This window comes from Oxyura jamaicensis, chromosome 2, assembly GCF_011077185.1.
Source record: "Oxyura jamaicensis isolate SHBP4307 breed ruddy duck chromosome 2, BPBGC_Ojam_1.0, whole genome shotgun sequence".
NCBI lineage: Eukaryota > Metazoa > Chordata > Aves > Anseriformes > Anatidae > Oxyura > Oxyura jamaicensis.
Genome location: NC_048894.1, coordinates 57,786,255 through 57,800,598, shown reverse-complemented (window position 1 = coordinate 57,800,598; position 14,344 = coordinate 57,786,255). Strand labels below are relative to the sequence as shown.

The following is a 14,344-nucleotide window of genomic DNA, read 5'->3' as shown; positions in this document are numbered from 1 at the left end:
TCAGCGATGGACTGCCTTGTGAGCTCGGTCTCTTAGAATAGTTTGGAGATGGGCTACTTTTATGCTCATCTGTTAGCATCACAAGAGAAAGAAGTAGGGATGAATTTTGATGGATTCAGGCAAGGCTAAAGCAAAACGTATTTTCTGTAGTAAATTGTTTTCACCCTTAGGCTGCACTTTTCCGTTTCAGTATATACCGTCTGTTACTCTAATGGATGATATTTTGCCCTTTTCTTGGCTATGGAAGAGCAGTATGCTCATCTTGTCTCTGCAAATCCAATCCTTCAAACTCAGCATGCAGAAGTCCCTCTGATTTCAGTGCACCATATCTAATGAGCAGCTTGTACCTCATAATGCTTTCAGCTCTTGTCTAGGCACCGAAATGGATAGTGTTCTGAAAACTGATACAATTTTAAAGGTCAAATCCCATAAAGCATTGTGATTCCTAGCCAATAATGTCCCTTCTGGAACCGATTATTCAGTCTCGGGTTGTGCTGTAGACTGCCCCATCTTTTTGTCTGGGCTCCATCAAGCAGTTGCCAGGTGCAGGGATCAGGAAAACTGCAGATCGTTAATGCAGGTGACTGTTGCGACAGAGCCTGTGTGACAGAAGCAAAGCCAGTTACTTCTCCGATGGCTTGGAACGAAAGGTCTTGTCCTTCCCACTTCCTCATGGACTAGTTTTGGTCTGGCTTTGTGGAAGACAGTTCTGGTTGTATGCTGGCATGGGAAATCCTTTTCTAACATCGCACACTGTGTGATGCTCAGAAATAAGGAGGTCTTATGCCATGTCTTACAGGCTTTTAACTCTTTTTCCCTGTTCCTCTGTGGATGAATTAATTAAAACAGAGCTTCAGAGGCTGTAGCCACAAGAATGAGATTTGGATCAACTGCCCTCTACTAGTAGCACTAGTCGGTGCTCTGCTGCCTAGCACTAGTAGGACAGGAGGGTGCAGCCACTAAGTGGGCATCTCAGAATACCAGGAGCTGTTCCTGTCCTGTCAGGATGGCAGGTCACTACGTTAAATTTCTGCTTTTTGTCTTCTGAATTTACCTATTTGGGCTCTTGTAATTGTAATCCTTAAGGACAATTGTGTGTAACATCTAGCTTTTTGTCTGGTTAAAAAGAAAGAGCTGCACCCGCAGTTACTGATAGCTGGTACGGTTTCGTTGGCTTCGTGATTGATAGCGGACCTGCGCCTCTTGCAGAATCTGGCTTTGAGCAGATGTCACAAACTCAGCCTGACTGCTCCTTCGGAATACAGATAGCAATCTTCCTACCCCCAACCCTCCACAACCATGTCCATCAGCAGCAGCCTGTTTTTTTTCATTGCTACCCATAACAAAAATTGATTCTACTTATATTGGGAGGTATTTACCGTCTGCAGATAGTGCTGGAATTGTTTTGTTCTGTTTTACTTTTTTGTAATTATTTTTTAAATCTCCAGTAAAAGCACTGGGTGTAAATCCACTGCTCCCTTGATTACAAAGAGTAATTAATTGATCAGATCTGTTCTCTTTTTATTGTCCTGTGAATGGAAAGATAATGATGTGCAATGTGGAGGATATTCCTGCTAGATATTTCTGCAAACCCTACAAAGCATAACTAATGATTTGTATCATACCTTCCGACATTCAGTGAGCAGACTGCCTGCTCTGTCTTCCCCCACACCATGTGCATCCATATGTACTCCATTTTATGGTGTGATCAAAACCAGTCTTTGGTTAATGTTTCAGTAACTTCTCTTTTGTGTTGTTCATACTAGCAGCGGTAGCATTTGCAATTTCAATCTGGCAGGAAACATGTTTCCTTTCTTAGAGGAAATCTGAATGAATTTAGAGGCCACAGAAAAGCATGGCTTGTAGTTCATGTTGCTGTAGTCTGTCAGAGAAAACAGGCTACAAGAGAGATGCTGATTTATTTAAAAAGAAAAAAGTTTTGTGTTTTTTCTCTCCAAATACTCAATCTCAAGGAACATATTCAAGCATCTGGCTAATTCGCATACCATTAATTCTCTAAAGATTACATATGCACACCCAATTAGACCTGCATCATTTATTTAAAAAATGAACATACTCTTGTATTTATATTTTATAGCTGCGCCAAATTGTTAAAGGACATAGAAGGAGGAATTTTATAAGCGAAATGTGCAGAGCTGTTCGCTTAGAAAAGTTGAAAGCCTCCACAGGGTCATAAGTAAGCTTAGTTTAAAAACCATAAGCACACTTTTTTGTTGTTAGTGAATAGGTTTGTGGCTTTTTAAGACATGAACAAATGCTTCTAGAAACTCTGAGATAGTCTGGCTTCATACAGGAGCTCTCAGAGTGGGCACCTTGATGTCTGAGGTAGTATCTCACTAATGTGAGTAATCTTCCCTTTGTTTCTGTTTGTGGACTGGAATTAGTTGCTGCCAGCTGAGGTTTCTTAGCAGCCTTAGGGCTTTGTCTCAAACAACTGCAAGGATGTAATCCTCAAAAGACGGTGAGCATCAGACCCAGTGCTGGTGGCAGACGTCTGCTTGTGAGCTCATACGGCTCTCCACCAGCTTAAGTGGCTCAGGGGAATTATTTGGATTTTGGCATGAGATGAATGATCATCTGCTTCAGAGGATGTGTGTGGGATGGGGAAAAACTAGTCCATGTCCTAGCTAACCTCTTCGTCTCTGGTATCTGAGTACTAAGGAGATGGAGGTCTGTAGAGGCAACGACGTTCTCTTCTTAGCAGTGAATTCCCATGAGGTCTGCTGACTAGCAATGCAGACAGAGGTTAGTAGCCTACTGCTTTGTGTCAGTGTTTACCCCAGCAATGTTGCCCTGGAGAGCAGGAGTTTTAACTGTGCAGGAACTGCAGCACTTGGTCCTGCATATGTGAATTTGTGGGACATGTAGTATGTGAAATCAAGAGTTGTGTAAAGAATATCAGGAAGATCAGGAACTGTTGTCATTGTTGTTAAAATAACATCAGAACATCAGGAACTGTTGTGAGAAAATGCTGATGTGAAATGGCTGCTCCATGCTGAAAGGAACAGCGTCTGCCAGGCTGGGGTCCAAGCTGGGAGCTCGGCCTTCAGCCTGGGAACTGCGCCTGGGAGCCAGGGATGTCCTTGATGTGCAGCTGGACACCTGAGCACCTGAGACACCCTGAAGAGACCATTGAAACAAAAAGAATGTGAGGAACAGCTTATCACCTGGGAAGGTGAATAAAAGCCTGGGCATAAGGAGATATTCCCAAGAAAGTGGGAACATGCATGAGAACTCGAGAGTTGTTTAAAGAATATCAGGAACGTCATCAGCTATTGGTTGTCCAAGAAGGATGGTAGAAGTGAACAGCATCTCTTGGTTACCTGATGTTGTGGTGTACTATGCCTTCTTAGGTATAAGAGTTCTAAATGGTATAAAACGGGCCTGCTTTTCACCCCAAACGGAGCTTCTTTCATCTGAGAAACTTTCTGTGCTGCTCTGTGGAGAGTGCTATGTGGAGAGGAGCCCATGCTGGAGCAGTCTGCTCCTGAAAGACTGCACCCTGTTGTACGGCTCCCAGGTTGGCGGTTCTCAGCCCAGCAGGCATTTTCTTCTGCCTCAGGTTCAGGAGACTTTTTCTATCAGCCTTTTTTCCAGTTAGGGCATGGTCACCTTTATGGCTGCTGCCCTCACCTGCTTACCCAATCCCATGATAATTTTCCATCCCCTAAATGACTTCCAACTGGGTTGCATTTTAGGATTTATTTTATTTTTTTTCTTTAAATGCGGGGCCTGGCCTGGCAGCCTGTGTGGTCGCCAGCCCCTGACTCCTCCTGCTGGACCCTTTGCAGCCACATGTCCCCGGCACTGACATTCAGTGGGGATCAGGGCCGTCTGTGCCCGTCCTGCTCCCAGTGCCAGGGGAAGCTTCAGACGAGCTGTCTGAACGGCAGAACCTCAACGGCAGAACCTCAAGGGCTCATGTCCCACCAGGAGCACCTCAATGCCTTGGTCCCCACCAGAAGGACCTGGATGCCTTGCCTGCAACAAGAGGGACCTCAGCGTCTCACGTGCCCCCAGAAGGACGTCAACGTCTCTCGTTCCAGCAGAAGGACCTGAATGCCTCACCTGCAACCCCAAGCACCTCACCATCTCTCTTGCCATCGGAAGGACCTTGACGTCTTGTGTTCCACAGGAAGGACCTTGACTAGCAATACTACCTCTGATGTTCCAGCAGTAGGACCTCAAACTCTCAAGTGCTACCAGCTGGACTCGACACAGGCTGGACACTCAGGGTACTTATGGCCAGCTGCCTTTTGTGAGGCCGTAGGGTGACAGTGACTCTGTGGTGATGTCACACAGCTCTTGGGGTGCCCTTGACGGCAGCACTTAAGGCATTAATGTGACTGTTGTGAGAAAATGCTGATGTGAAATGGCTGCTCCACACTGACAGGAGCAACGTCTGCCAGGCTGGCGTCCAGGCTGGGAGCTCAGCATCGGTCAAGAATATCAGGAACATCATCAGCTATTGGCTGTCCAAGGAGGATGGTGGAAACGAACAGCATCTCTTTCTTACATGAAGTGGTGGTGTCATCATAGAATCATCACATAACCACAAAATCACAGAATAGGCAGGGTTGGAAGGGACCTCTGAAGGTCATCTAGTCCAATGCCCTTGCCTAGCAGGATCGCCTAGAGCACATTGAGCAGGATGGCATCCAGGCAGATTTTGACTATCTCCAGAGAATGAGACTCCAGAACCTCTCTGGGCAACCTGTGCCAGTGCTCTGTCACCTTCACAGTAAAGAAGTGCCCTCTCATATTCAGCCGGAACCTCCTGTGCTTCAGTTTGTGCCCATTGCCTCTCATTCTGTAGCTGGGCTCAACTGAAAAGAGACAGGCTCCATCCTCTTAACACCCTCCCCTCAGATACTTATTTACGTTTTGGGGACAAGACTCTGGACAGCAGCCCCACAGAGAGGTATCTGTGTGTTTTTGTTGATAGTAAACTGAATATGAGCCAGCAGTGTGCCCTGGCAGCCAGGAGGGCCAACTGTATCCTGGGTTGCATCAAGCATGGCATTGCTACTCAGCTGAGGGAAGGGATTGTCCCACTTCACTCTGCGCTGGTGCGGCCTCACCTCGAGTACCGTGTGCAGTTCTGGGCACCACAGCACAAAAAGGACGAGAAACTGTTGGAGAGTGTCCAGAGGAGGGCTATAAAGATGGTGAAGGGACTAGAGAGTGTACTGGGTCTGGCTGGGATGTTAACTTCCCTTGCAGCAGCCCATACAGTGCTGCGCTCTGCACTTGTAGCTAGAACAGCAGTGGTATCACACCAGTGTTGTGTCTGCTGCTGAGAAGTGCTGGCACAGCACCAGGACTCTCTCTGACCTTCCTAGGGGGTGGGCAAACAAGTGAGAAAGAAACATCAGCAGGGCAGCTGACCTAAACCAACCAAAGGGATATTCCATACCATATGATGTCACACTCAGCAATAAAAGGTGGAAAAAGGAAGAAGAGGGGAGGGGTGGGCTCTCGTTGCAAAAATGTCTGTCCTCCTCCCGAACACGGGCTATGTGCATTGAGGCCCTGCTTCAAGGACGTGGTCAAGCATCGCTCATTGGTGGGAAGTAGAGAGTAATTTCTTTCCTCTGCACTTCCACATAGCCTTTACTTGTTTTGTTATTCCCTTTCCCTCTCCCTCTTCCCCTGTCCCTTTTTTCCCTTTAGTTGATTTAATTAATAATATTTCCCTAATAATATTTTTCCTCTTTAATTAAATCATCCTTATCTCAACCCGTGAGTTTTTCTTTCCTTTACTTCTTCCCCTCCTCATCTGAGGAGGGGGAGTGAGCAAGCGGTTGTGGTGTTCAGCTGCCTAGCACGGTAAAACCACCACAGAGGGGAAGACGTACGAGGAGCAGCTGAGGTCACTTGGCCTGTTCAGCCTGGAGAAGAGGAGGCTGAGAGGAGTCCTCACTGTGGTCCTCAGCACTTCCTCATGAGGGGCGGTGAAGGGACGGGTGCTGATCTAGTCTCTCTGGTGACCAGCGATAGGACCTGAGGAAATTGGGTCAAGCTGTGATAGGGGAGGTTCAGGCTGGACATCAGTCAGATGTTCTTCACTGAGAGGGTTGTCGTGCGCTGGAACAGGCTCCCCAGAGACGTAGTCATGGCACCAAGCCTGTTGGAGTTTAAGAAGCGTTTGGACAGTGCTCTTGGTCATATGGTCTGAATTTTTGGGAAGACTTGTGTGGAGCCAGGAGTTGGACTTAATGATTCTTGTGTGTCCCTTCCAACTCAGGATATTCTTTTCTGTTCTGAAATTCTTTACTATTAGGGCGGTGAGGCACTGGCACAGGTTGCCCAGAGAAGCTGTGGATGCCCCATCCCTGGAGGTGTTCAAGGCCGGGATGGATGGGGCTTTGGGCAACCTGGTCTGGTGGGAGGGGTCCCTGCCCAAGGCAGGGGGGTTGGAACTGGATGGTCTTTAAGGTCCCTTCCAACCTAAACCATCCCACAATTCTACCAGGGTCTGCCACGCTGCTTACATTTGAGGTCTATGTATTTGTTTGCCCATTTCCTATGTAGTAGAGCTGAACAACTTCACAGCAATACAAATAATGCACAGTTATTAAAAAAACGGCAGAATCAGGATCATTCCAGGACCCAGAACAAAATAAAGTCTGTGCACCAAAGAGTTTTTAGTGTATGTGTCGAAGCCCTGTAAGCTGAAGGGAATAGTTATGTGCAAAACTTTCCTAGGCTAGAGCCTTTTTTTGGATAGCAGTAAGCATATTGGCTGTCTGAAGTAGAAAAATCAAAATAAATCGAGGCAGAAACAGAATTTTTACAGCTTGGAAGATGTGGGAAGGGAGGAATCTTCCCAGTTCATTTCAGAACTTGCAAAGTGGAATGAAGTATGGGGAGGAGGGTGGCAGAACAAGTACTGAATATAAATGCCTCCTTTACGCTTGTAAAGGGTATGCAGGCTCCACGGGCTCAGAAACATTGCTGGGAAAACATCAATTAAAATGCTTGAGACTGATGAAGGCATTAAGGTTGTTGAGGTAAACGGTGAATCATAGTGGTTCAGGAGCAGGAAGAAAAACATTTAGGAGTGTACGCTCCAAGCTGGACTCCGCAATGAGACTTCCCAAGGGGATAACCTGGGGCTTTAGCCAGGGCTTGCTGATTTGCAGCTTTCAAAGGAAAAGAGCCCAAGCATTTTGCCCTGTATCTGCAGTGGACCTGCTGAATTTACAATGGATATATGTTTGCAGAGTGATACCAACAGAAACTTGCCGTGCTTCTAATTTTAGAGTAAGAAGAAACAGCACGCTGATGACAAGATTCAGAAGAAAGGTTTCAGAAGTTGGAGGAAGAGGAATAGGGGCAAATGTGGAGATAGCTCTCTGAACACCACTTGTTCCAGCAGCAGCTGTAGAGCCCTCCTGCATACACTGCTGTAGCAGCAGCACGGCTTTGAGAAGGGAATGAATGAGGAATCGGTTTGTTTCGTTTTGCTTTTCCCCAAAGGAAGAAGCTCCAGTCCGTTCAACGGAACCTAAAGCTTGTGTATCTTGAAGACTGGTGTGAGCCCGTCTTATGATTAGTGGGCAGGCCTGATCACATGCATCAAAAATCCTTCTTCCCCCCATCCCCATCCTGGTCTTAGCAATTTAATCCATAGCAGTTTGTCTTCATGGGCTGTAATTGATCTGTCTGTGATTTAGCTCATCAGATGCTCATTAAAGAGCTTGCAGCCTTTCTTATTCATGAGGAGTGAGAGTCAGAGATGTAAAAACGCTTTGTCTTTGTCTTAGCTGGATTCATTTAGTATTCTGGGATTCAGGGAGGCTAATAAACTCATACGAGCTATTATTTAAAGGTGAGCTGCCAAGTGAACATGAAGGATGATCCAAGTACTGCTGATGTGTGAGTGCTCCCTGACCTTGGGTGTCAGGTGTGAGCAGCAGAGAGCTGTTGTTAAAATCCCACAAGATAATGCTTGCTGCTCTGTGGAGGGTGTCCCGGAACACCCAGTCTGTGTGCAACCAGATAATACAGCTTGTGGTGGAGCTTCTGGAACCACATCTGCAAGGGAGACAGGATTTTATGCTAGCGATGTCAGCAGGATATGCAGAAATATTTTGTGTGTTGTATATGTAGTTTGGGCTTGACATCTGGTTTTGTTTTTTAAGCGCCGCTATTGTTCTTCGCTGCTGTCTGTACTCGAGCCGTGCCTGTAATGATGTGCGTTTCCCACACTGCCTGCACACACACGCCGAGAGAATGCCTGTCACCATCCTTTAACAAGGATACGCTGACAATCTGCAAAAGAGAACAATGCCCCTGGACTGCAGAAAGCAGTTTCCTTTCCCAGATTCTGTAATGAACACTTGAAACATTTCCAAGGTGTAGGAAGACGAGCTGGGATCCTAGCATGGGTTCTCTGTTTTGTTCCTTTCCAAGCCTGGCTCCACACGCAGAGAGTTCCACAAAGATGAGTAATTCCCTGCAATTAATGAATTCGCTCTGCAGTCATATGCCTCGTGTCGTCAAACCCAGCATGCCTTGGAGGTCTCTTAAGTGACTACAGCCGTGATGGGCTCTTAAGTTCTCCAGATTTCAAGACCCGAGTTTTGCTATGCAATTGGATCGCGTATCTGCACAGAATCTATTAACCACAGTCATGAACTGTGGTAACCTTTGGGGCCCTGTAGACAAAGCCTGGTGTGAAGGACCTGAACCCTAACAGGGCATGTTGCAGTTCCAGTTAACTGAGTTCCCAGTTTTTGTGTGTTAGGATTGTGAAGTCTTTCAGAAAAGACACCTTTTCTAATTGCTCAAAGTTAAGGTATTTATAAGCACTCAGTGGTTGTGTTTAGAATTGCACGTTGTCCTGTGTAAATATTAATAATATATATTTCTTTCTTTGCAGTGTACGGAGGCCAAAAAGCATTGCTGGTATTTTGAAGGATTATATCCTACATATTATATGTAAGTAGTCATTACTTTGCTGTTTGTGTTTTCTAGTGAGCAAGAGATAAGCAGTTTTTTTTTGGCTCTTAATGTTATTCTTTCATTAATGATATTTCTTCCATAATTCCTTTGAGACCTTTTTTGGGTCTAACTTAAAAAGCAATGATGTAAGAAACTTCCTTTCCTCACCTTCCCTATGTATTGTCATATATTTTCCCTTCCCCCTATTAAAAAAAAAAAAAAAAAAAAAAAGTGGAGACTAATTTCCCCAGATGACCTTTCCAGTTGAAAACAAAATGTTGGATCTTAAACAGGTCTTATTTCAGGATGCTGAATGGAAATGTAAGTAGAGCTGTGCGAGGGCAGTTCTCCCTTTGTTTTGAACAAGGGCAGGTAAGCAGGCAGAATACCAAGAATGCTTTGAAAATAACTTTGTCCCTGTGGTAATACTGTTGTTTAATTTAGGGACTCGAGAAGATTTGTTATCCATGGCATAACTGTCCTTTTGATGAGTGGCATCTACATTCACATCAGGCTTGGATGTGAACCAAATGTCAATGAACTATAGGTGCATGATTGAAGATCTTTCTGAATTGCAGTTTTCTGTTTTAAATTGCCCACAGCGACAATAAAAAGGTGGAGGAAATGTGTGGGTGGGAGGTATTGTTCCTGTGGATTTGGGGGTAGGAAGGAGATAAATGCACTAGGCTTTGCCTCTGGGTTATATAACTTTACAAATGCAAACACCTTTTAAACCTAAATTGAAAAAAAAAAAAAAATGGGGGAGGGGTGTGTGGAAGATTAGGTAGCAGCAACAGGTCATTGCTCCCTGAGCAAACTTTTCCTTGCTTCAGGATAGGAAATTACTGTAATCCTGATGCTCCCCAGGAACCTTCCTCACTTTTCTTCTCCACTTTGTCTGCCAGAAGCAGGAGAGAAATGCTAGAGACAAAATGCAGCCAGGAAGTCAGGCAAGAAACAAAGCTCACTGAAAGAATGAAATGCTGTGTGGTTTAATCATCTGTGATCTTGAATATTAAATGGTTAGGAAGTGTTTGGGCCTAGAATTTACTGTCTTTTTTTTCAGGTGACTGAAATGTTGAGAATTACTCATAAATGGTTGGCCAGAACAGATGGGTGAATTTCAATGAGTTAATTTTCTTTGCATACTAATAACAGCAGGACGTTGGTTCCACCTACATTTTATTTTGTTGCAATGTGGGAAAGAAGCTGGGATGTTATGAACCCCCCACCCCCCCCCCCGCCATACCTTGACATTCAGGAGTATATTATTCATCATCACCTTGGCGTTCTGCTTACGTTTCTGCCCGCGTGTTTTGCGGTCGATGTTTGTCTCCCTTGTTAATGCAAAGGGGTAGCTGCTTGGATAGTGGGTGTTAGCTCAGGCTCTTCATGCCACAGGTGCACACAGACTGAGAGTCCTGTGAAAGCGGGGAGTACAAAGGGGAGGCTTGCTATCTGCAATAGATCTAATGCACACAAGGTTGCTTTTTAATTGGTTTTCATTTGGTAACTCGTTTACTGTTTTCTTTGTGTGCTGAAATGGTTTCTCTTGCAGAAAAGCGGTGTGTTTATTTTCCAGTTCATCAAAGAGGTTAATTGGAATCGCACACGTCTTTGTGCATTGGAAGGAAGAAAGTTGTGAATAAAACTGAGAACTGGGAGAGGGGCTATGGTGTTGGAGGGGGGTGGTTGTTACAAAGAAGTGCTTCGTGTAGAGATTTTGATTTGATTTGATTTATAATGTGGAGGGAAATCTGTTGGCTATGTCAGGTCAATCAGAACACTGCTCCTCATAATTGTGTTTGTTGTGGTAGCTGGTACAGCACCCTATTATCTGAGACACTGCATAAATGCGTGGTAATTGCCCGTCTGCTGGACAATGCAAATAAATGGAAGAAGGAAGAGGAAAGGGGTGGGATGTGTATGCTCAGTGATTATTGTGATGGTGATGAGCGTCGTATTGATGCTGTTGTTACTATTGTGATTATGAGTTTGTGGGGAAGAAGAAACACTAAAGAAAAGCAATAATGATTTGGGGATGATAAAGCTCAGAGGGGAGATGAGGCTGACAAGTGAAGAAGTGTGGAAGGAAGGGGAGAGTCTATCTGAGTGCAATTTTAAAGGGGGGAAGAGGCATGCTCCAAAACTATAGGAAAGTCATTAATCTCTGCAATGCCTGGAGTTCCCTGCTTTGTTACTTTGGCAATTTCATATCCTTTTGGATAGGGTCGCTCACTGCTTCCTAGTTGTGCTGCCTTTCAACACCAGCATGGCAAAAGAGATGCACAACAGCAATCTTGGTGTTTTAGGGCGAAATCCCATTGCTTTGGCATTTCTTTGACTGTTCATGGAGTTAATTCGATTTGCTAGTCCCACAGAAAGTAGTTTGTTTTAGCAGATTAAAGTCAGTGTTGAATCAGCTTGGTACAGTTTCTGGTGAATGCTAGTGAAATGGGAGGGAAGGAGGGAGCATTATGCATATTGTGGGGGAGGATACATGCAAAGGATCTCCTCCATTAGCATATGGTGGTTAGATGTTAAATCATCTAAAGCTCATACATCTAATACCTAACTGCATCTTGAGTGTTTCCTCTGTGCAAATCTAGATCTGGAATGTGCTGTAGTGAAGTGGGTTTTATCTTATGGACTGCTGCTCCAGAAAATGATAAGAAGCAGATATATTTAGTCACCCAGGTTCATAATAGATTCCTTCCATTTTATCTCTGGTTTTGTAACCAAAGTTTTTTCCACCCAGTTAACGTATGTAGTCTGTCCTTTGGTCTCAAGACTATCTTGGGAGACTTATGACACCCAACAGTGCAGTCCTTAATGATTTCCCTGTGATTCAGTCCCATGCTGACAGTATGTCATGTCTCTCTTGGAGACACTTCTGTATTTGAACGAACAGATTAGCTTGTCAGCTCAGAAATAGGAAGTCCTGTGTCGGTTCAGAGATCTCCTGTGGTACCCTCGGAGCAAGGCCTCCCCGGACTGGCATGTCAGTGTGCTGTATCTCTTCTGCGGAGGCATTTCTTCCTAGAAGGTGCCTCTTTTCTTAAAATTGCGCAGAGTAACAGAAATCCGAGGCGGTCTATCATATGAAATGGTTGTGAACTTTTGATAAAAGTTAAGTGGCAGAATAGCTGAGATAATCTTCCCTGTAAAGCCTCTACTTCAGCTATCCAAAGCCAGAGATAAGGCTGTGTCTGCTAAGCAAAAGGAGCGTGATAAGAAATCAGAGTGCTAAAATAACTGTCCTGGACAGACAGCTAGATTGGGGACAAAATTTGCAGTGATACAACTGTATTTTCTGTAACTGGAGTGTTTGGTTTCTATTTTCTTTTTGTTGTTTTTGTTTGTTTTTGTTTTGTTTTAATTGTGTGTCCTCTACTGTAATTATTTTGAAAAGAAAATGGTGTTGCAAGTGTTGCTCAAAACCTTATTAAAATGTGTTGGTTATATTTTCTGTACTAAAAGCTGAGATAGAGGTGGAAGTCTCTATTATAGAAATGATCGTATATCTCTCTAAGTAGCTAATGGTATTGATAATTTTTAAATATTTTTCCAGTGACCATAATTGTTATAGCCTTCATAAATGAGTGATAAGCTCTATTTTATTTATTTATTTATTTATTTTTCCCAGATAGATTTCTATTTCTTCAGGCAATTATGGGGAATTATGAGGATAATTTTCCAAAGTTTTCTAATGCTGCCGTGTGCATCTGTTAACTTAAAGTATAGCTTATTTCAGGCTGGAAGCCTTCATGAAAGCTTGCCAGGATTTTTAGAGACACACTGCAGCCTGGCTGTTGATACAGAGAATTTCCAAGAGAACTCTTAATTTACTTCTTTAACCTAACCAACTAGTTGTCTGAGTCATGAGATATTGTCAGTTGGTTACTTCTCTCTTACTTCAGCAAAATATTTATTTCTGTGGTCAGGAAAGATAAGTAAACACGAATTAAGCTGGGAAAGGAATTCTAATTTTTGTCCTTTGGAAAAGAAGACAGCCAAATTATCCATGACTGTGCTGAAAGAATTAGATCCTACTTCTTGTTTCGATGCACAAAAAGCAGTTCAAAATTGAAGCTACCAGAACAGGCTTGTCTCTGATTCTCGACATGGATCATCACCCTACCCCCACTGAAACTAGCTTGGTCTTGTTCTAGATGTAGTTGAAGTGCTGACAGTTGGCAGAGGAGACAGTCGAGATACTTCTCTGACTTGATACAGCGAATAACGACACAGAACACAGCACAGTGAAGGCATTAGATTGCCGAACCTCCTCCTCTGGATACTGATGCCAGCAGCATTGAAGATACTCTAATTGTTGTTTTTTTTTGTTGTTGTTTGTTTGTTTTTTTTTCACTTGTCAATTGGGAATGAATAGCGGAGGGAAGGCTGCTTTACGTTCACTGATGAGGAGTAGTTTGATTAGAATAATTATGAATGTGTATCTTATTGCAGGGTGAAGTATGCTCCAGGTATGACTGACCAATCCCACAGGGCTTTTCTGTTTATTAGCTACCTCCTGTTGTTAGCTACCATCACATCTAATGAGGTGATAAAATCCAGATGCTAGAACCTGCATGTTTCTAATCCTTTCCTTTCCAGACGCTGTGGCATATTTATAAAGCAGCACAAATGTTTTTGAGTGTGAGTGGTAAGCACATGTTCAGGGAAATGGAAATACAGCGCGTTAGTGAAGTAGTCAGCCACAGTAAGGGGGATTGGCTGACTTAAAGGGAGAAAATAATTTTGATGTTATCCAGTATTGAGTTAGCATTATTCCAGATCATCCTGATGAATTATTATGTGCTGAAGTTTTTAATGATGTGATATTTTAAGAGAAGTAGTGAGGAAAGGAGAGTAACTCTGACCAAGAGAATTAGAGAGTAATTCAGATGGGAAGGGCTCTCAGGAGATCTCCAGTGCAACCTCAGAAATAGGGTCAGCCATGAGGCCGGACTAGGTTGCCCTGGGCTTTATCCAGTTGTGTCTTGGGAAAACCTCCAAGGAAAGAGAGAGCACAGCCTCTGTGGGCAGTACACTCTGTTGCCTGGCTGTCCTCATGGTGAATAAGTGTGGTTTTTTGTGTGTTTCCCATATACTATGTCAGACCACTCTTCACCACCAGGAAGAGCCTGACGCCATCTTCTCAGTAATCCCCTCCTGGGCACTGGCAGGCTGCCCTTGGGTTCCTCTGAAGCTGTTTCTTCCCTAAGCTCAACAAGCTCAAGTCCCTCAACCTTTCTGCATGGGGCAAGTGCTCCAGCCTCTGAATATCTTTGTGTACCCCTCTGATGAGCTTGCTGCAGTTTATCAATGTTATTCTTTTTACTGGGGGTTGCAAAATAGACTAGTATTTTAG

At 44.1% G+C, this 14,344-nt stretch overlaps 1 protein-coding gene across 1 annotated transcript in view; it reads left to right on the top strand.

The window, feature by feature from the left end:
- The window catches only part of VOPP1 (VOPP1 WW domain binding protein), a 65,025-nt gene that overhangs the window by 32,882 nt on the left and 17,799 nt on the right, over positions 1–14,344 (top strand). The window contains exon 2 of the mRNA XM_035316941.1: positions 8,909–8,967. Within this exon, the coding sequence (XP_035172832.1) occupies positions 8,909–8,967 (59 nt within the window). The remainder of the gene's footprint in view (positions 1–8,908; positions 8,968–14,344) is intronic.